This window comes from Thermobia domestica, chromosome 5 (genome assembly GCF_964235325.1).
Source record: "Thermobia domestica chromosome 5, izTheDome1.hap1.1, whole genome shotgun sequence".
Taxonomy (NCBI): Eukaryota; Metazoa; Arthropoda; class Insecta; order Zygentoma; family Lepismatidae; genus Thermobia; species Thermobia domestica.
Genome location: NC_137458.1, coordinates 119,789,999 through 119,812,318, shown reverse-complemented (window position 1 = coordinate 119,812,318; position 22,320 = coordinate 119,789,999). Strand labels below are relative to the sequence as shown.

Sequence of the window (22,320 nt, the reverse complement as noted above, 5' to 3'; positions counted from 1 at the left end):
CTGTGAAGACAGGGAAGAAAATGATAAAGCTTTTAAGAGAACAAAATGGAGTTGAAAAATAAACGAACTAAAGTTACCATATAAAATATCAAAATCGTTTTCTATTTACCATCACACTTTAAAGCCAGAACTTAAAAAATTTGAGAATATCTTTCTGCGCTGACGATAGTAATATTAACAAAACATGCATATTTCCTGAAATATGCTTTGCATAATGAATCCAATCTACATTCATAGTTTGTAACCATTTTACGGAAGAGTTCCTTATTACTATGGCGCTAAACCGTTTGTCACTTTCGCCATATCATTATCCTTCAACCATTGCTTCCTATCAGCACTACTCGAATGTACAAAAAGCCGTCTCCAATCTTATTCTTACATAATAATTCGTGCAGAGCTCGCTGAATGATTCTCGCCTTGGTACGAGAGATCAATGTTCAATTCCCGATTAGTGTTGTTGTTGTTGTTTGTTGAAATTAAGTGTTCCTTTTCAGCACGGAGAGTAAATGAGAAGTGGACCTACAATTTAAGGTGGAATCCGAATCACCGTAGTATATTCAAAGGGTCTATTCGGTTGCAATGATGTGAACAGATTTTGGGAGAGATGGCTGAAATCGAACTCAATTGTAGAAGAGACTACGTACATTCTATATTTCAAAAGCAAATTTCCTAAAATGGTTGGAACATAGTCAAAAAGCACGAAACATTAACATTAATGTCAATAGAAAATCAATGAAAAACAAATAATTCCTCCACTTATTTCAAAAACTAAAAGAGGGAGATGGCTGAAATTCAGCTTAAATATAGAAGAGACTATGTAGCTTTTATATTCCAAAACCAAATTGTCCTAAAATTGTCGTCAAAAAAAGCACGAAACATTAACATTAATATCAATAGAAAATCAATGAAAAACAAAAAATTCCTCCACTTATTTCAAAAACTAAAAGAGGGAGATGGCTGAAATTCAGCTTAAATATAGAAGAGACTATGTAGCCTTTATATTCCAAAACCAAATTGTCCTAAAATTGTCGTCAAACAAAATCACGAAACATTAATGTCAATGAAAAACAAATAATTCCTCCACTTATTTCAAAAACTAAAAGAGGGAGATGGCTGAAATTCAGCTTAAATATAAAAGAGACTATGTAGCTTTTATATTCCAAAAGCAAATTGTCCTAAAATTGTCGTCAAACAAAATCACGAAACATTAATGTCAATGAAAAACAAATACAGTGAAACCTGTCTATGTTGGCCACCATCGGTTCCATCGAAAAGTGGCCAACTTAGACAGGTGGCCAACTTACAGAAAATAAGTGTGATTTGTGTATTTTTAGAATAGGATTTCTAGTATTACTTGATTGTAAAATTTTAATAAGCAGTGGCACGACAGTTACTTATAAATAATGTATATAGAGTAATGAAAAACATACAGTACTAGAAAATATTACTGTAGTATGTTTAATATATGTGCATACCTTTCGCTTCCTGAAAACTAGTCTGGTAAATTGGATTATTCGGATTGAAAACACAATAACACAAACAACCATGAAATAGGAGTGTATGTACGCAGTTTATTGAAATTGATATTATAGCACACTGAGTTATTCAGATTGAAAACAAGAAAAGCTAAGTTATGAATTGAGAAATTCATATGCAATTTATATGACTTCTTTTCAGTTGGTACTGAATGGTGGTTCATTCTAGACGTATTTGTTTTATTCTTTTTGGCAGATGTGTCCATTCTAATATTGTAGTTAACTACCTCTTGTTAATGAGCTAAAAGCGATTCCCTCGGAGCAAAAGATGTTTTGAATCTTGAGGGAATTCATCTCAAAAACTCCGGTATCTTTTGACAAGCCGACAGGTGCCAATAGTTGACAATTGAGATGGTTAGTTTTAATCTTGAGAATTTTCCGGAATTACTAAAGCTCCCCACTGATGAGAGGAGTTGATATAGCTAATGGTTTTACCAAAACAGACAGAGTAAACAAATACGTACAACCATTTCTTGAATTCCTGTACGTGCTTTCTCTTATTCACTTCTTCCTTCACCACCCCTTTATGAGGGTAGTGTTCTGGCCATTGACCTCCAAGAACAAATCGTGCGAATCTATGCTTCTTTGTATCCAGCCACAAATACAGAACATCTGCCTCTCATATGGGAATTCGAAAAAGTTAAGAAAAATAACAAAACTGTATTTTGCGTGGCCAAGATACGCAGGCAAATTTATCATTATCATCATAGGATAAACATTGCTTCAGTGTGGCCAACTTCCAAGATAGACAGGTGGCCAACTTATAGAGTAGTAAGTAACGAATGTCTTATGGGAAAATGCAGGTTCAAGACGAACTAGGCCAAGATAAGCAGGTGGCCAACTTAGAGAGGTAGCCAAGTTGACAGGTTTCACTGTAATTCCTCCACTTATTTCAAAAACTAAAAGAGGGAGATGGCTGAAATTCAGTTTAAATATAGAAGAGACTATGTAGCTTTTATATTCCAAAACCAAATTGTCCTAAAATTGTCGTCAAAAAAAGCACGAAACATTAGCATTAATGTCAATAGAAAATCAATGAAAAACAAATAATTCCTCCACTTGTTTCAAAAACTAAAAGAGGGAGATGGCTGAAATTCGGCTTAAATATAGAAGAGACTATGTAGCTTTTATATTCCAAAACCAAATTATCCTAAAATTGTCGTCAAAAGAAGCACGAAACATTAACATTAATGTCAATAGAAAATCAATGAAAAACAAATAATTCCTCCACTTATTTCAAAAACTAAAAGAGGGAGATGGCTGAAATTCGGCTTAAATATAGAAGAGACTATGTAGCTTTTATATTCCAAAACCAAATTGTCCTAAAATTGTCGTCAAACAAAATCACGAAACATTAATGTCAATGAAAAACAAATAATTCCTCCACTTATTTCAAAAACTAAAAGAGGGAGATGGCTGTAATTCAGCTTAAATATAGAAGAGACTATGTAGCTTTTATATTCCAAAACCAATTTGTCGTCAAAAAAAGCACGAAATGTTAACATTAATGTCAATAGAAAATCAATGAAAAACAAATAATTCCTCCACTTATCTTTAAACCCAAAAAAGAGAAATGGCTGAAATTCGACTCAAATGTAGAAGACTATGTAGATTCTATATTCCATACGCAAAATGTTCTAAACTGAATGGAACATAGTAAAACATCACGAAACATTCAAGTCAATGAAAAATCAAAGAAAAAAATGAGGTTGTCCACATATCTCTAAAACTATAATAAGAAAATGGCTAATTGAAAGCTTATTGCAAAGACATAATGAAGAGCTTAAAAACGATGTTTAGCACGTAAGGTAAATATGGATACAACACTGTCAAAAGTCAAGTTGTTTGAGTAACATCTACAATAACGATAAGTATATGTATCTTCTATGAATTACCCAGGGCCCCCACGCGATAGTTATGTGCTTGAAATATCTCACATCTGGAATCTCCAGACTCAATTTAGCACGCAACGTGAGTTTGACCTGATCACGTGACACGGTCTGGTCCTTCTGGCAAACCGGACAGGCCCTTGAAATGTTCTTCATCCGGAAATCGAATGAAAGGTATCTAGACTTGTTATTAGCCCAGCAGGAAGGGCTATCATTGGTTCGAATTACACGTTACATGACAGGTCTACTTCCATATAGGGACGTGCTAAAAAGGGACAAAAGCATGTGCGTTAAAATCCAAACAAAATACCATAAAAACTGAAAGAAAGAAAAACAAAACACTTGAAGCGTGAAAAGTAATTCTCCTAATCTTCTTACATAATACTATTCAAGTAAGAGGGAGAAACTCATATTAACATTCAACATGGTTGATAGCAACACAAAATTGGACACACACACACATTTTTCTCTAATATTATTATCATTATTATTTCTTCCATTGACTATTCCAAATACAAGAAGCGGAAGAAACAAAAGCGTATCTTTTTGTAACAGTTGCTGCTATTACGAATGTGGAAAGTACACATGGAATTTTACTTACTTCATCTTCTGTCCTTCCGCAGTTGTAATAAGAACAATATAAATTTCTATTAAATTACTATCAAGCATAAAAATAAAGGACTTTCATAATATACAATATCACAAAAACCTTTGTAAAAACCAGATCGTAGTGACTTAAAACCAACAAATCATGATCCAAGCACATATACCACAATACCAATGGATAATATCTAAACCTGTTACATCCTCAAACTAGAGCTCCATGAATAACCAACACACAAATCCATTGCATAAGTTCCAACCAAGAATACCTGGTCATTCCAATACTATTAGATTTACTTAATACATTATAGCATTACAATAACCCATATAATTACTTGGTTCAATTAGAAACTATAACCTGTCTTCTTACAATGTATACATATCTATCACAAACTTATTTTATTTACACCTAAGCTTTCTTGTTTTTTCGTAAACAACTCGGCCAGTGCCAAGATATTAAAGCACTTTCCGCTATTTCGTACACCCTTAAACCAAACAAACATCCTGTATACTGGAAAGACACCAAAGAAAGAATAATAATAATAAAAAATTAAATTGTTGCACAAAATATACTTAAAACTATGAATACTGTTAAGAGTATATTTTATATTCGGTAACGAGGGTTAATAATGCTTTACGGTCATGATTTGGTTTTCAAATCCTTGGGGGTAATATACAGTGAAACGCAAGTGCTTAACGGTCATACAATGTTATATTTCCCTCATAAACAAGTTTCCGCTTTGAACTCGAAAATACAATTACCGTATAGCTCAGCGATTTACCTTTTAGAAATTGTGTAGTTTAATATCCCACAGTTATGCCATTTAGACTAAAGGAAACGGATGATTAATGAAAGTGATGATGAAATTAAATTTTTTGTGCCCACCCAACAGGAATCGAATCCGGACCACGTGCACCAAATACACGCCCGCTAGCCACTAGATCAGTGAAGAGGGGGGGGGGGGAGGAATAATGAGAAATTTTACAACAAAGAAAGTCACACTGCACCTACACACCGTTATTTAAAGTGAAAAAATGGGCTTCCATTTCGTTGCGAGCTTAGCGACGTTATGTAGATGTAATATTTGTGTACTATTCACAAATTTCAGCTCACAACAATTCCGTTATATACAGGTTTCACTGTATTATTTGAACTCCTCCTCCCACTACAGTCCACGAAGAACTATTGCTGGTCAGACAACGCATGTACAAATGGATAGTAAGCGAAGTCAGTGCATCATCGCTATTATTCTACAAAAAGACAGCTATTAGTTCAAGTAGCTTCCCAGTTGCCTGTTATCATGATCACACCGAAAATTGTGCTGCACCAGGAATTACGTTCAGGACTACACGCACTAAAAATTTCTAAATGCCTATTCACAAGATTTTTGAAACAGATGTTCAACAAATCAAACAGCTTATTAACAACAAGAATTCTCTTTGAGGCGATACAATTTTTCTTTTGTTTCAGCTTTAACAGCGATTATTCATTGATTACTTTACACCGTGCTCATGGGTTTTCTCGGGGTTCTCTCGTTTCCTCCTACTTTCTTCATTCCACTATTTCATTCATTTCTCATCATCACCATCTCCTTTATCCTAACCGGCATAAACGTGGGACGTAAAACTTAAAGATTTCATTTCATTTTCATTGATTACTTTTTAAGTAGAGAATAGTCTAAAGTTTCGAATAAACAAAGAATAAAACAGGGAGAGAAGGCAAAAGAATATAAAAACAACTGTAACTCCTTTATCAAAACTACAAGTAAAACATTGGATAGAGTATCGCTAAAATTTGAAATAGAAATACGATGTATATTCCGAAAACAAGACTGAACAAAGATTACCAAACTCAAACTGTGGTTAAATTCTGCAAGAAAGACGAATGTTCTTGAAAACAGACGAATGTTCAGCAAAGATAAACTTTTATACGACGCTTAAGGTAGTCTTTTCATTCAAGTTCACCGGACACCAGGATAAGAAAGGAAGATAAATCAGATAACTGTAAGTAGAAAAGATTAAAATGTTCTATGGTAATTGAATATATATATCTTTATTTATCACATATATATATATATATATATATATATATATATATATCTTTTGTTGCAAGAATCTATGTTACTTTCAAGAAAGTTAATTCTTATGTAAAATATCAACAGAAAACAACGTTTACACGCGCTTTGATAGTTGTTAGAGGATAGATGTGCCTAGGAAAGTATTACATGCCAATATTTGAAAAAGAAAAAGGTTCTTGTAACATAGTTGTTTATTTATTGTAGCTATGAAGAATCGTGCCTTATGATCGTTGGATTAGAGATATGGAACAGAAGCTTAAACAAGAATGAATATTCCATTACTGTATTTAATTGGGTCTTAAGAGTGACTAATACCTGAGATATTTGTGTATAGTTTCTGGAAAGGAGAAATGGTAATAAAAAGTGTATTCGGAAAAATAGTTCCTTGCTTTCATAAATCTAGCTGGCAGTTATCTTGTACATACCTTGCTATTTTAAGAGTTCTCTAATTGAGGACTTTACAATAGTATTGTTTGAAATTAACGTAAATAGATAAAAATTAAAAGAGTACTAAATGTAGTGTAGTAGTATAAGTCTAACATCTACCGTTACATCCATCCTATAATTTACCTGCTGCCTTAATCCATATAATGTAGCTATAGGCTTTCCTCTTGGAAAACTACTGTCGTGGTAGAGATCGATGTCATCTTTAATGCTGTTTGCAGAATAGAATCCAACGACGCCATTTGCAGTTAGTAACTTCTTATCGATTATTGTCTTCAACATTTTCTGAGCGTCACTAAATACTCTCTTGGCTTCTTCACCTAATAACAATAATAAAGAATATTCACTATATAATACAATTAATACAAAGTATGGTGAATTAAGTTGCACAGATTCACCTATCGATGTTGTATCCATTTCAACTAGTAAGCCCGGTAGCCTAAATCTTTGGTACAGTCAGTGTCGAGTTTAAACGAGTTGTCACATGTTAGTTGGCTTCCAGAGGCAGAAGAACGAGGACGCGTTAAGAGTGTTTGTCGCGCGGCAACATTTAAGCTGCAAAAAAGTGTCAAAAAAGCTCACGAAATTTCAAAATCAGTGTATAGCGATGAAGCGGTGGCATTGAAGATTGTTTACAAGTGGTATAGCTATTCAAAAGCGGCAAGGAGTCGGTTGTAAACGGGAAACCATCGAGGCGTCCTTCGACGTCAAAAACAGACGTAAACGTGCAAAAAATGGCACAAATGATTTGTTCAAACAGGCGAATGACTATTCGAGAGCTTTTCGAAGAACTAAACATCTCGTATGGGTCTGTGAAAAGCATTTTAACTGCCGATTACATGGGCAAATGGTTTCCTTCTTCACAACGAAAACGCGCCATGCTAAACCTTGCTTTTGATCAGCAAGTTTTTGGCCGAAAAATACTTCTGTTTGCCCACATTCGTTGTGCTCTTCAGATATAGCACCATGCGACTTCTGGCTCTTCCCAAAAATTAAAACCGTGCTTAAAAGAAAACGTTTTGACACCATTCCTGACACTGAGAGTGCAACGACAGAGCGGCCGAACGCCCTTCCAAACTCCAAAAAAAGCCTTCCAGAAATGCTTACAGTCATGGATTCAACGTTGGGATAAGTGCATTGCTAGTCAAGGACAATACTTTGAAGGACATTAAATCAAATTTCACGTAAGCTTATTACTTTGTTACTAATAAAATTATACATCGAATTTTTTGATCACATGTCGTATATGAAGTAATAGAACAACACCATAACAGAGAGATGAACACATACGTATTTCTGAATTTCATTTATAGCTAATGTGAGAACAGTTATATATCAGATGCATCAAAAAATGTATAACACTTTGAACAGTTATAGAAAGTTTATTTTCCAATCTGAGAAAAGTAAGGCCACGGTCCAATTTGAAAATTAAGTGTAATTTGTGATCACAGTGAATCTTCAAAATGGCTGCCTTCAGCATCGATACATTTCTGAGTACGAGTCACGATTGCTTCCGCACATCGCACCAAAGTGTCCAATGGGATATCTGCACATACTGTTAAAATCTCATCCCTAAGGATGTCCAGACTGTGGTTTACTACGGTACATCTCATCTTTTACTGTGCCCCATAAGGAAAAATCGAGCGACGTAAGGTCTAGAGAGCGTGCAGGAAACTTGATTGGTCCCTTGCGTCCTATCCAGTGGCCTGGTACATTTTGATCCAGGTATGCTCCCACAACCCTATGATAGTACGACGGGGCTCATCTTGTTGGCAAGAAAAGTGTCATTATCGTACATTGCACGAATGGCAGGGAAAATTGAATCAAAAAGCACTGTTAAGCACTTTTCTCCAGCTCCAGTACCATCCAAAACGGAAAGGCCAAACGTGTTCCCTAGGAGACAAACCGCACCACACATTTACATCGGGCAAATTTGCAGCTATTTCAACAGTAATGTGGGGATTGTCTTCAGCCCAGTACACAGAATTATACATATTGTAGTTCCATTAAGTTTTGAATTGTACTTCATGCGACCAAACAACGCTACCCTATAAATCCTGGTTCATGTGCAACCATCTCCTGAATCAATTCACAAAACTGTATCCTGCGATCTGAGTCGTCATAATCTAGCTGTTGTATCAGCCTTGGAATGTACACACGCAAGTTACTTTTTTTTTTCTGTATGCATAACACATCACTAGCACTTACACCGTTCTCATGTGACTCTTGCCTTGAAGATTTTTGTGGTGAACGCTGTCACTGTTCCAGCACCGCAGCTAATGGTTCAGCACTTGTAGCCGTGTGAGATCGCATTGTACTATGAACCTCGAATTTGTCTCATAGATGTGGAATTGTTACCTTTGAAGGTGGATCAATCCCATATTAACCTCTCTACTGTTTCCGAACAGCAGCAACAATCTCAAACTTTCATAACCACTTAATGTCCTCTACCACGCTTCAAAGCTTAAACGTCCGACCGCCATGTTGATGTTATTCTCTTGCCCTGAGTTGCGCAGCTAGACCAACGATTCTGCTGTCACCTGTTGAGGAAACATAACATTACTTATTCCCATAAATTTAACTTTGTAGGCTGCAAAATAAATTTTCTACGGCAGCTCAAAGTGTGTATACATTTTCTTCACGCACCCGGTATATTGTAACTTTATGAAATGGAGATCTCATTTATGATTTAATAATTTTACTTTATTTATTTATTTTTCTTTCTTCAGAAAGTCAGACGGACAAATACTTTTATGTCCACAGAATGAAGGAATTAAGTGAAGGTGTTTACTTAATTATGTCAATAATTGCTGTTTCCATCATACTTGGCTAATGTAATGCAAGAGTTCTCAGTTTCTCGTTTCGGAATGGAAATTGTGCCACCAAACTGAATTCTATGCATATCTGTTATTCACTTTTGAAACAAAAATAACGTCTCAGCATATATACATAGATGGTATTCCCGGATTCCAACTTATCTTCCAAAATACAAAACATAAAAATACTCAGAATTCTTCGACTCAATACAGACAGCACTTAGGCAGAAAAGTTGAGAGAAGTGACTGCAGAAAGAGTGCAGACTGTAAGTACTGTATTCCATCATAAGTCAAGTTTCCATTCACGTGGTGAAATTACGCTAGATTAATTTAAACTCAAATTTGTACAGCAACAAAAACTGAATTAAAAATCGAAATCTGGAAAGTTATTTAAAGACGCTCTGTTGACCTGGGTTTGGTGTTTTATTATCGCACCTTTTTCACGAACTTACAACGGAGAGTACCAATATACTGTATATTATATATATAGCATAAAGCCTCCACCTCCATTCGCAACAAGCCTCTGTGTGGCCCAGAGATAGTATGAAAGTAAGCCGTAAACTTCCATGACTCGGCACATATAGGAAATGTAGGCAGTACCACACTCCGATTGTCATAACCACCAATTTCCCCAGATACTCATATAATAAGAGATTGGGTGAACCACTCAATCGCACTCAGAATGTAAGAATGTGAGAATAAATTCCGCCATAGTAGCTATATATTTTGCGTTACGTTTTATCAAATTAAGAACACAAAGAATTATATTTTATATCTCAGAATCAATTGCAACTAAACAGTATCAAAAAAGTTTTATTTGTGTACTATGGATTTCAAATCAACAAAAATGTATCGAGATGAACAAAAAAAAAAAAAAAAAAAAAAAAAAAATCATAGTTATTTTATAATACATAAATTCCAACCACCTCTATTCTGATTTCCTGCCAAAGTACAGCCTGCACGTTGAACGTTAGTATATCTGAGAGCTGGAAACTCTACGAAATTCAAATAGACAATATAATTCAGTGGGTCACAATCTGGTTACATGCCCGTCAATCGATATCCACGCTCTGAAGCATACGCTCATCGGTCGGAAATAAAATGCAGAGAAATTTAACAACAACAATCAATTACTACATTTTGCTCCATGTCGTTCAAAGTCCTGGAACTATACTCTGATGATTAACAGTCAAGTCACTATCATTTGTCGTATCTATTGGCTTAGTTTTTCACACCAGCGAGTATAGAACGATTCCCCACAGCTTGATCCTATGAACAAATTCAGCAGCTGCAAAATCCGCATGATGACAAATTGTAACAAAGAACCGTAAGTAATCATGAGAAGTGGATTTTCCTTCAGCATCTTGACAAGGAAGTACAATTATTTCAGTCAAGAGATAGCGCTCAGGTGGTGTAGTTCAAAGAAAATTTTTCGCAAAGAAAGGGAAGACTGTCTCACACATGTAATGAAAACTAATGGAATTCTATCTACTGATATCTTTTGCCACATGATAGTATGATAGTACTGAAGGTACGGATCATTATACTGACAAACTGTAGCGGTTATATAATTATCTTCACAATTATTTCCCATCAATATCAACACAAAGTGTGTCCTTATGCAATCCGACAACTCTCTGTATCATAAATTACATGTAATTTTCCAGAAAATTCTAAATTATTACTTTTAAAAATATAAGATACCAAATCTAGGCAGTTTTAATTTTATAAGCGATATGTAGCAGTTCTATGCTCTCTTAAAATACAGTCATATTAACCTTCGCACTACCTGAAATGCAGTCAAATCTTATCTCATTTACACGTTAGTCTTCCTTTAATGTCTTCTACATTATATTTGTCTTAAAATCACAATTACCTTGTCTTTAATCTAAATGTTATTATTCTCAATAACTCCTTGACCTAAATCTTGAAATCTATTTAAATCACAATTCTTTTATTCTAGTTTCCACAGGCTCTACCAATCGATCTTAGTTATCTTTTGTTCGCGCTGAGCATGTACATTGCCTTTTGACAAAGACTCTTAGTGGCATGCTTGAATAAGGCTGTGGTACTGTCTGACGACCTTGGTTCCATTGGCATCGTTTTAGATGTAGTTTGTTGTTTTGTACAGTTGAACTCACTTCAGGTTGGATGTTTGCTTTCCATTTAAACTTTAGATTACGCTTTTAGCAAAGCACACTCGAGCAAAATGGCCAAAAAATAAATAAATAAAAAAATAAACATTTAATACATCTTTTGTTTATGGTGAGGCAGATCTCATTGTAGGCTCGCCGACATCCTTTGTCTATATTGCAAACTTCCCAAATGCTTGCTAAGGTGTCCGTCGTGTGGTTCTTTCCTTGTTTCCTTGTCCTACAGTCTTGGCTGAATGTTTGGACTGGATTTCTTCTGTCAACAAATTAATCTGCTGATCTCGTAAACGTACGATGAAATTAATTTTCTTAGATTTATGTCCAACATTGTTTGTATTTGTTTCCATACGGATGACAGCGTAGATTTAAGCAATGTAAGACAGCGCCATCACTACGTTAAAAATATGAGTTACCAAAATATGAGTCTCTTATGAGCGTTATGTGAAAATTCTATGCTCTCTTGAAATGGAGGGCATGGTGGCCCAGTAGTAGAGGGCTTACCTCTGGTGTGCGGGATCCCTGCTTCGATCCTCGGCCAAGTAAGTTTGTAGTGGACAACATCGTGTCCATGGGTTTTCTTGGGAGACTCCCGTTTCCTTCCACATTCCACATTCTCATTCCACCAATTTCTCCATTATCATTCACTTGCCTTAATCATCATCACCCTTAGCTTAAAGGAAATAATTGTGGGACGTTCAACTTAAAGATTTCTCTCTTGAAATATAGTCGTATTAACATGCATACTACTTTCTGGTCGAATCTTATTTATATGTTAGTCTTTCTTTAGTGTCTCCTACACTATGTTCTTGTCTTAAGTTCACAATCACCTTGTCTTTAATCTAAATGTTATTATTATCAATGAGTTGTAATTCTAAATTTTGAAATATATTTAAATCATAATTCGTCTTATTCTAGTTTACACAGACTTTAACCTGAGAAAAAATGAATGGCATGTGTATCAATTCGTAACTCTTTTCGACTAGCAAGAACCTCATACTAACTCAGGCCTATCACTATTCGATTTCCAATTGTTTTGTTGTTAGCAGAACTTTTTGCGGGTAAACAGTTTTAATTTAGTCGGAAAAACCACATTCCCATTTTTTTTCTTTCTGTTCAAAATTTGCCATCTAGAATCGTAACTATATACTCTATCACTAGTAGAACATTAATCGTGCTAGTTAAATATGTTTCTGTTACAAACACGTGGTTCAAGAATAAACATTGTAGCTCGAAACATTATGAAATTATAACTCACCCTCGTATTACACGATACAAGGTTATATACTGTACATTACCTTTTCTTTAATTACTATCATGCCATGGAAAAATAATGGGTATCCGTTTAGAAATATTTTTAAAATTTACATATGCGTTATCAGGAGCGGATTAAGGGCGAAGCCAGAGCCCAGGCTCCGGGGCCCCCAGGCTCAGCCCCTTCCCCCAATCCCTCTCTTTGATACTAAAATACAGCAAGCAACTTATATTATAGACTTCAGACCCATGTTAATATTTTCCCGCTCGCTACGCTTGCGGTATTGCTGGAGTTAAGGCTTCTTCCACCAGCAGCATTTAACTGTTAATAATGAATGTAACTAAACTAATTATTGTAAATTTGAAGCACATTAAAATATTACAACATACAGTAGTTCTCGGTGTTTCGATAAGCCTATGAGGCTGTGGAAGGCAGCAAAGAAAATTTATGCGCTGGAATTATTCGTAACTTAGCCCCCCTTGAAATAGTCGACTCCAGGGCCCCAAAAGCCTTAATCCGCACCTGTTCGTTATAGTATTTATTATTATCAACTATATTTTTACCTACATTTAAAACTGTTCACTTTAAGGAAATCTCAACTAATATACAGCTTACAACAGATTCGTACGTACCTACATCAGAGTCATTAAAAATTTTAGGATAACTTCTGTTAGGGTATTTTCCACGTAGCTGCCACACATCAAAGAAAGGCTTCCAATCAATGTACGGAACTAGGGATTGTAAATCAAAATTTTTATATACTTTTGTTCCCAGAAATGTTGGTGGAACTGTGGGGAAAAGAAGGAAAAGAGTTTTTATATAACAGCTCATCAATGCATTATTAGTGAGTTAGTACATGAATTTGTTAGTTATGTCCATATATTGTTAGGGCGATTATATATTTTAATTTTTGTTGAAGGAACGGGATCAAAACATTTAAACACAGCTGTGAACAAAATAAACTGAATTATTATTCATTAATATGCAGGAATGCATCTCTGTTAACAGTACGTACAAATTCTGATATGTTAAAACATATTAAACAAACTCCATGGTTCTGGATAATCACAATAACATTTAAAACACAGTTCTGACCAGAACAAAATGAATTATATTAATAACTATACGTTTTTTGTTACAGTTTCAAGGACCTAATGTCTTCTTCATCAGACATTTAGAAAAGACAGATGACAGCGAATCTTATATCTTTTTCAGCCGTTAGTTAGCATAGAAAATGAATATGCTAACTACCGGCTGAGGAAGATATAAGATTTGCTGTCATTTGTCTTTTCTAAATGTCTGATGAAGAAGACATTAGGTCCTTGAAACTGTAACAAAAAACGTATAGTTATTAATATAATTCATTTTGATCTGGTCAGAACTGTGTTTTAAATGTTAAAACATATAAACAACAAAGAGAATTGCATATTCATGTCTTTTACGAAGCAAAAGTCTTCTTTAAATGCACTAAGGAAGACGTAAGGAGTATTTCGAAACCGTTTGTAGAGTTCGTCTTTTGGATGTTTTTACATATGAGAATTTCCATTTATTGTTAAAATGCTACTACCTTCTCATGAATTTCAACTGCTACTACCTTCAGAAACCAATATTCGTTCTTTATATCGAATCACTGGGTATCTAACCATAAAAAAAAAATAAAATAAAATAAAATAAAAATAATAATAAATAAATAAATAATAAAATAAAATAAAATAACTGAATACCTCCTACGATAGAGGAAAGAATTTGTTTTAGTACGGCACGTGACATGTGGAGTGGAAAAGCTCAATGTGGACATTACTGTTAAATGTACCCCAATTGTGACATTTATTCCGCGAAAGTGAAAGTTGGAGCGGTACTGGAGAAATGGTGAATCCTTGGCGATTCAAAAAGCTTAACCTCAAATATCGCAAATTATGTACCATGATATTCGAAATATTCTCCGACATAATTAATTTTTACCATCCATCAGAAGACTGTACCGTACACAAAAACTCGGATATTTTAGCAGAACCACCACACATATGCTGCATATCGTTGTCTAAATGAGCATTTTCGTTTTTAACATAATCGGACCTGGACAAGGAAATAAAAGTCAAGATTCAGTATTTGATCCAATAGGATGGCATCCCCCAGATGTCAATTGTTTCCAGAATGAACGGTAGTGGTTTTAGAGCAATAAAATTACTCCTCTCAGAATAAAAGCGGTTTTGTAAGTCTTAAGAACCAACTCTATCAACAATAATATTATATTGCATATAATACATACATATAGTAAGCAGTTATCTCAACGTTACCAAAACTAGATGGAAAATACACAGTTAAGTGTGTACATTCACAATATATTTTTTAAACAGTTACATCTTCTGGAAAGTTAAAACTCATAAAAAAAATAAACATTCTTAAGTGTTTTGGACAACTTAGTGGGAAAAACTTATGAGTACAAACTTTTGAATGAGTAAACGTCACAGACAGTCGTTAAAATTGATGACCACATTTTTCATCATTTTTATAGGCATACTTCCAAAACATAAAGTGACAGTCGTAATTGAAAATTCCACGCTATGAACCTAATTCCATAAGTGAATAAGTGAGGATAGTAACAAATGATAACATTGGTACCCATCCCCCTCCCAATTCTCCCAATTGGGCGCAATTCTCCCAAATTTACCATTTTCTCCCCACTTCCCCTTAAAATAGTAGTAGAAGAGACCAGAATTCACCAAGATATCTTACTTTGTAGACTAAATTTTATTCCATTTCGGAACTTTTTATTCTAGTTAGCGTTCTTATAAGAATCATTATGATTAAATTAAAGTTCTATTATGCTACTTTCAATGAAAACTTTCCCTCCCCCCAAACAAATAAACTCATGTGTGCTCTAAAACCCGCCTCTTCGCACCCCTGAGTGAAAACTAAACTCAATTCTTTTTCGGATTCCAATTCCGTTTCCTTAAAATTTTTCAGGGAATCAACTCTCAAAGATGATTATAGAGGATGTCTCAACAAGAACGCCGGATTTAATATTCCTCAAAAAGTACTTTCATTTCAGAAAATGGAAAACATTTTTACATAATATTTACAGCAGGTAAGTGTTCCGATTTAAGATAGAAAAATAATGTCTGTTATATGTCCTCCACGACTCGCTTTGCAGCACCGCACTATCTCGATAAAATTCATGATACCTTTTTCACACATATGCCTATCGCGGTAACTAATGACATGTTCGATTTCCTTTATAAGTTCTTGCAGTGTTCTGGATTTGTTTGCGTAAATCCATGATTTCAGTAACTCCCGAAGAAAGTAGTCTCAAGGAGTAAGATTAAATGACCTTGGTGGCCAGTTGTGATCACCTTTGCGAGCGAGTAGTCGGGCCGGAAATTTCTTATGAAGCAAAGCAACTGTCATGAGAGGAGTGGCAAGTAGCGCCATCTTGTTGAAACAACATGTGTTCAATATCAATTCCTTGCAAATATGGCCACGAAAAACTAACTATCATATTGCGGTACCCTTCCCCATTAACTGTAACGATGTTTCCATTCTTGGAAGAAGTAATTTGTTGTATATGCAATAGTGTCTCTCTGATTTCTCGAAGATTTTCTGTTGTCCAAATGCAACAGTTTTGTTTGTTGACAACATCGTTTAGACAAAAATGTACTCCATCACTACACATTATGTTTCTTGCAAAATCATCCACCCGTTGCATCCTCAAAACCTATTCGTCAAACTTTCTCCTTTGAAAATGATCATTTGGTTTCAGTTTCGAAGATGGCTGATGGCTTTTCAACAGGCCGGCTGGATCGAGAACATGATGATTTAATGTCTCTATTGTGCCTGTATCCTCGAATTTCTTTATCAATCTGCGAACTGTTGTTTCGTTAGGTATACTTTCACGTCCTAAACTTGATCGAAGCTGACAATCTGTGCATAACACTCACCATTCTTGTAATAAGGTTTCACAATCAAATGAGCGCTCCATGTTGACTAAACTGAAACAAAGCTGTGAAATGAATTGACAGTGATAAAAATTCCAATGTCGCCAGGTCAAATCAAATTCGATATTCTTAAATGGGAACAATTAACTGTTTTAAGCACGTACAAAATTATTTCCATTTTTTAAAAATATAGTATCTTTTTGGGCATATTAACATCCTTTATAAAGAAGCCAGTGCAACAAAAAGTAACAGTGTTGATGAAGATTCCAGAGAGAAGACATACAATGCAATCATCAAAAATATTCTCAGGCTACAGAAGTACATTTACTATTTAATGATATATAGTATTTTATATCATTATTATCATTAGCTGTAATTACCTACCAGGCGCGGACTCATTCTTCCAATCCCATTTTAACATTTGTGCTCTAGCATCACTTAAGGTAAGATATTTTTTATCGGTCAAAGTGCTTAAATATTCGTCTCTTATCTCTTGATATTCTTCAGAAATGTCATCTATAAACTCATCATATTTTGTTTCATCAAGCAGAGATGAGCACTGAAGAAAGAAAGAAAAAGAAAACTATTTTAATCAGAATTTGATTTTCACTTGTACTGTATTTCAGTAGAGATTTCAACGTTTAAAATGACACAGACTTTAGGGTTAATTTTCTGAAATTCTTAAAAATGTATGTGTACATTTGACATAACAGTGATGAACAATCTTTACAATAACAACCTATAGCCAGTTGTCATCAGGAAAGTCGTAATTTACATGAGCGGAAATTTAATGGATTTTCACTAGTCAAGGTTTAAAGAAAAAAGAAAGAAAGAATAAATAAATAAATAAATAAATATAAAAGCTTACGGAAGATTTTACATAAATACTCCATGTCTGATACCTACCGGTACTCAAGACCACTGGACAGTATCATTTGTAAGATAGTCAGAGGTAGCTGAAACTCCGAAAAAAATTAAATAAAAGAACACTGTCTCTCTATCTCGTTGGGAACATTTTGCCTTAAATTGTAAACTCCATCCACTTAGGTTTACATTTTCATGCAACTCAACTCTGAGATGAGGTCATCCCGGCATGCTGGCAGCTTCTATGAGCAATGATCCTATTCTTGGAAGACGAAAACGCTCCTCAAGAACTTCAGAGAGTCGATCCTCCGTAACACCCGTTTTCTCTACAAAGTCTGCAGGATTCAATGATGTCTCCGCAGGAATTTACTTTCACAGTAGAATTACCTACACGTGGTAATTTCATTAAGATTTTCCTTTTAACCTTAATTTCTTCATCTTCCATATTTTCTCAAAAACCTGAAGACGAATCCCATGTGGGTTCGAAGCGTCGTTATTGTCTGACAACGAGGCACCACTTATACAGAATATAATAACAAACATTTCCTCAGAAATAGCGAATATGGTTTCAGAAAGAGTTGACTCTCTCGAGTTCGTGTATACACTTCTCTTGAATTAGGTCACTACCTATAAAGGATAATAGGTCCGCGTGACCGTTTGAATCCTCACAAAGAATTCTCCTTAGAGTCATGTCACTTTAAAATGAAATCTTAAGTGAGTGGTAAACTCCACCTGCAACTAGATATTCCCATTAGACCGATAGACAACAAATACCAAGTACAGGAGTTGAAAACATCTTTGAAGAGGAAGTAGTTGAACCATTCGGAGATAAACAAATGGAATTTGAAAGCTTCTACTTGAGCTCTGACGAGATTATTTACTTATTACTATATTAACGAATAGAAGACAAAAAAGCTAATCTATGTCTTGGTTAGTCAAGAATTCTTTCGAAATGTGAGCTACGTAAGTTTTCAAAATTGACTAAAAAGTCTTTGTCAAACTACATAGGTTCAAACCTGTACCTGAGAGCAATGTTATAGGTTTAAGTCAGAAGAGATTCTTACCATAAAAATATTTATAATTCCTTTCAGAAAGGGTGAATTACTGTATAACTGAATAGCAACAGAACATATAAACTTTGGCGGCACAATTAAGAAAATTTAATGTTATAATTGAATGACAGATAAATAAAAATCACAATGTTTCAGTTTCTAGAAGTTATCTTGCTGTTAACAGTAGATCTTTATACGCAGAGCTACTATTATAGAGAAAGTATGCACTATGATTTATTTTTCCAATATCCCACACCGCTCTCAGCTGTTTCTTAAATATTTATTTACAGACACATTTAATAATATGATTACTAATTATGCATTTCATATTTCAAAAGGATCTTTGAAATTATAGGAGGAAATGGTACATAGTGTAAGAATATATATTTCAAAAAATAAGACAGTTTGTTGTAAAGTGAAAAAGACCAAATTTCCTGGTTCTTGTCCTTTTTATTGGGGATGGAAACTTATATGCAAGTGACAATGAACAACCACTTTCTTGAGCTAACAATTTAAGTTATTGGGTCCCAAAATATAAATATACTTTCATTCTCAAAGAATCATAAAATACTAATAAAATAAATTGTTTCCAAACATACTCACAATATGGTGTAACAAAATTATACTGTACCTACCACAACAACACTTCGAGAGGCATCTAATACGTGAACTACTGGGTGTTTGTATTTAGGAGCTATTTTAACAGCTGTATGTTGTTTAGAAGTAGTAGCACCACCAATCAAAAGAGGAACTTGAAAATGTAAGCGATCCATTTCTTGTGCCACATGGATCATTTCGTCTAAGGATGGTGTTATCAATCCTGAAAGTCCGATCAGATCTGAAAACCAAATGTATTAATAGTAAGATACCAGTCAAAAATAATACATCTGCAACAATGGAGAATAATTATAAATGTAGAAAATTAACCTCGTGAAATACTAGAAGTAGTTCTAACAGCTACATGTATAATGTCTTTATTGCATAAGTACTATACATTAAACACTATTAAAATCATATTCTTATCGGCAACCGTAGGCATATATTATAAACTATATTAAGTATGACTCTCTAAATAAAATTTCTTGTTAACTTATTAAATGGCTTCGCTAAGCAAAAATAAAGTTTAGTTAGACTCTTACATAATGTTTGTTCGGCCAACTTGTTGTTTTGCACTTTGATAATTTTCATTAACAAAGTACAAAAGATAGTCTTACAGGAGAGAATGCGAAAGTTGTTTCGCACATGTGTGAATAAGTTTGACATAGTATTTATTTCAATACATGGTGTACGTTCATCACCAGTTTTCAACTGGACCACTAGCATGAACAATCGCTCGAAATTGTAGCTTTCATTGTAGGAGACTGCGCTAGAGAATCAACATGGGTATGCTCTACTATCTTTTCTATGAACTTTCCGCAGACCACGAGGACTCTGGGCACTGCAATGTTTGTGATCTCGTTTAGGACTCCAAAAGCACAAAAATCCATCGGACTGGCATCAGAGCTCTTCACAGGAATGTCATAGAACAGGAGAGCATGGATATTATGTATCCTACTTCATTTGGTTGAAGAGGCAGGAAAATAGGACATGATGCCTTATTCATATGAACGCCCATTTGTGGTATCCTGTCCGTACAAACGTAGAGTATCTATGTGGAAAATGGGGCAATAATAGTTGACTGAAAGTATGTGGTATTCATCTTTTACATTTTGGTTAGCTCTACCAAACTACCAGTATACTTAACTCCCGTAACAATTATGATTCCTTTGGGAAAGTTGCCCTACAAAGTCGTTACATACATTTGCATCACTTGAGCGTAGGTAATGTTTATATTTGGCCAATGTTGGATAGATAAGTATCTACATTGTCTAATGTGACCACATACTAACCCTTGTCATCTGCTATGGTTATTCATATAATTTCCTGCAGTAAGCTCTTCACTCAGCGATGTACCAAAGTTAAATGTGATGTACGCTGGTCTTATGACAGCTAAGTAGCCTCAGATGTTGGTGGATGATTCTGCTGACAATAGGTAAGACATTCCAAGCCATTTCTCCTTGTAAGGGAAGAGATTCTTGGAAAGCTATCCGACGCATCTGAAGCACCATTTCATTGTTAGTTTCCCAGGAGTCATCTTGAGAGAGACTTCTGTGAGTAAATGCTTCTCGAAGGGTCCCTCTTGGGTGTAATCGCGGTACGCCATAACCATACGTTCTTCTCACAATCAAACCATTGTCTCCACACTATTCCATAATTCTACCAAACGTAAACTTTGCATGGAAAAGAGCCATGGCATACCCTTCTCAACAGCGATTCAGTTTCGGTGTCATTGCGCTGATCTCCGTACTCTAGTAGGGAACGAACTAATAATGTACGGCCTTCTGTTACAGCTCACACTACCGATGATAATGGAGCATCATCTAACTTGTTCGTCCTTCTTTAATCGCTTGAAAGGGATCATAGACTGATGAAATAAGCAGTGTTCTTGGTACACTTAGTCACCCTGAAAATTTCCTGAGTTAATTTAATTATGTTTGTCAGGCATTTTTTAGTTAGGAAGCAAGCAAGACCTGAAAGGCAACAATGAAAATGTCTCACATGTCACTTTCTCTTGAAATTCAATGAATATTTTGCTGATTATATCTCGCAGAGGTGATGGTAATCCTGAAAGCAAACTAAAATATAGAAACTATCTAGCCTGGGCTGTATTATCAGAGCGGTCTTCTGTGCTGCTCCCACCAATACCTGGTTAGAGTTCCCTCATGGCTATATGGTAGGCGCACGCGTCTTAGACGTGGGAGTTCATGCGGTTCGGATTCCACGTTAGCTGTAGGTCCATGTCTCATGTAGCCTCGTTGCTGAAAGGGATGCTAAACCCAGAGAACAAACAAACACCTGGTTATTCTATAATTTATAAAAAATGTCTATGTAATCTTATGTATTCAGTACCTAAATTGTTCTATTTAATCTGGAAGAAAGAAGACTCGAAAAATTAATTAATATGTGATTTGTTGTTGTTGTTAAGTATAAGTATGTATTTATGTAAATGTCTTATAATGTTAACAAATAATAGTATAAAAAAGAAGTGTAATTACCTAGTTGGTGCAGGATGGTAATTCTACACAGTATACAGAAAGCTCATTCCATTGCCCGCCTTAATGGCCAGTGTTATTTTCTTGTCGAAGATTTTGCATTTCACTATAGTTATAATAACGTTTAAGTATAGTGAAAATGGGGATTTTCTTAAATGATGCTTCTTGAGTCTTAATTTCTCTTTAAATTCAAACCATGTACTACAAAATGTCAATCATCGATTCCATCCCAAATGTGTATTCCTGTCAATTCTTTCTTTTTCTTTCTTATGATTTTATTTGTGTAATTACAGAATCAGATAACTCCAGCGGATTTCTGTAACTAATGTCTCCTATTTCATTACAGTTTCCGTGGTGTAAATAAAAGATGAATTTATTGTGATAAAAGAGAGGATAATAAGATTATTGTGTAATAGGAGATTTTAAAAAATACTATGAGATTTAACAAGTCTATTTATATGATACCGATAGTACTTATTTCCAATTTGGCCAATATGAGATTGGTAGTAGTTTCGCTAAGACTAATTCTCGCATTCCACGGTATTGTTCATTTACCATTTATCATTGTTACAAAATTACAACAAAGTCGTGACAAAAATACTGTATT

General features: G+C 34.8%; 1 protein-coding gene across 2 annotated transcripts in view; it reads right to left on the bottom strand.

The window, feature by feature from the left end:
* Nucleotides 1-22,320, bottom strand: part of LOC145686078 (methionine synthase-like) — a 127,420-nt gene that overhangs the window by 19,739 nt on the left and 85,361 nt on the right. For both annotated transcript variants that reach the window (XM_081759000.1, XM_081758999.1), the window contains exons 18-21: nt 19,257-19,459; nt 17,090-17,264; nt 13,403-13,558; nt 6,676-6,869 (exon numbers count right to left, since the gene is read on the bottom strand). In XM_081759000.1, coding sequence (XP_081615126.1) covers nt 6,676-6,869; nt 13,403-13,558; nt 17,090-17,264; nt 19,257-19,459 — 728 coding nt within the window. The remainder of the gene's footprint in view (nt 1-6,675; nt 6,870-13,402; nt 13,559-17,089; nt 17,265-19,256; nt 19,460-22,320) is intronic.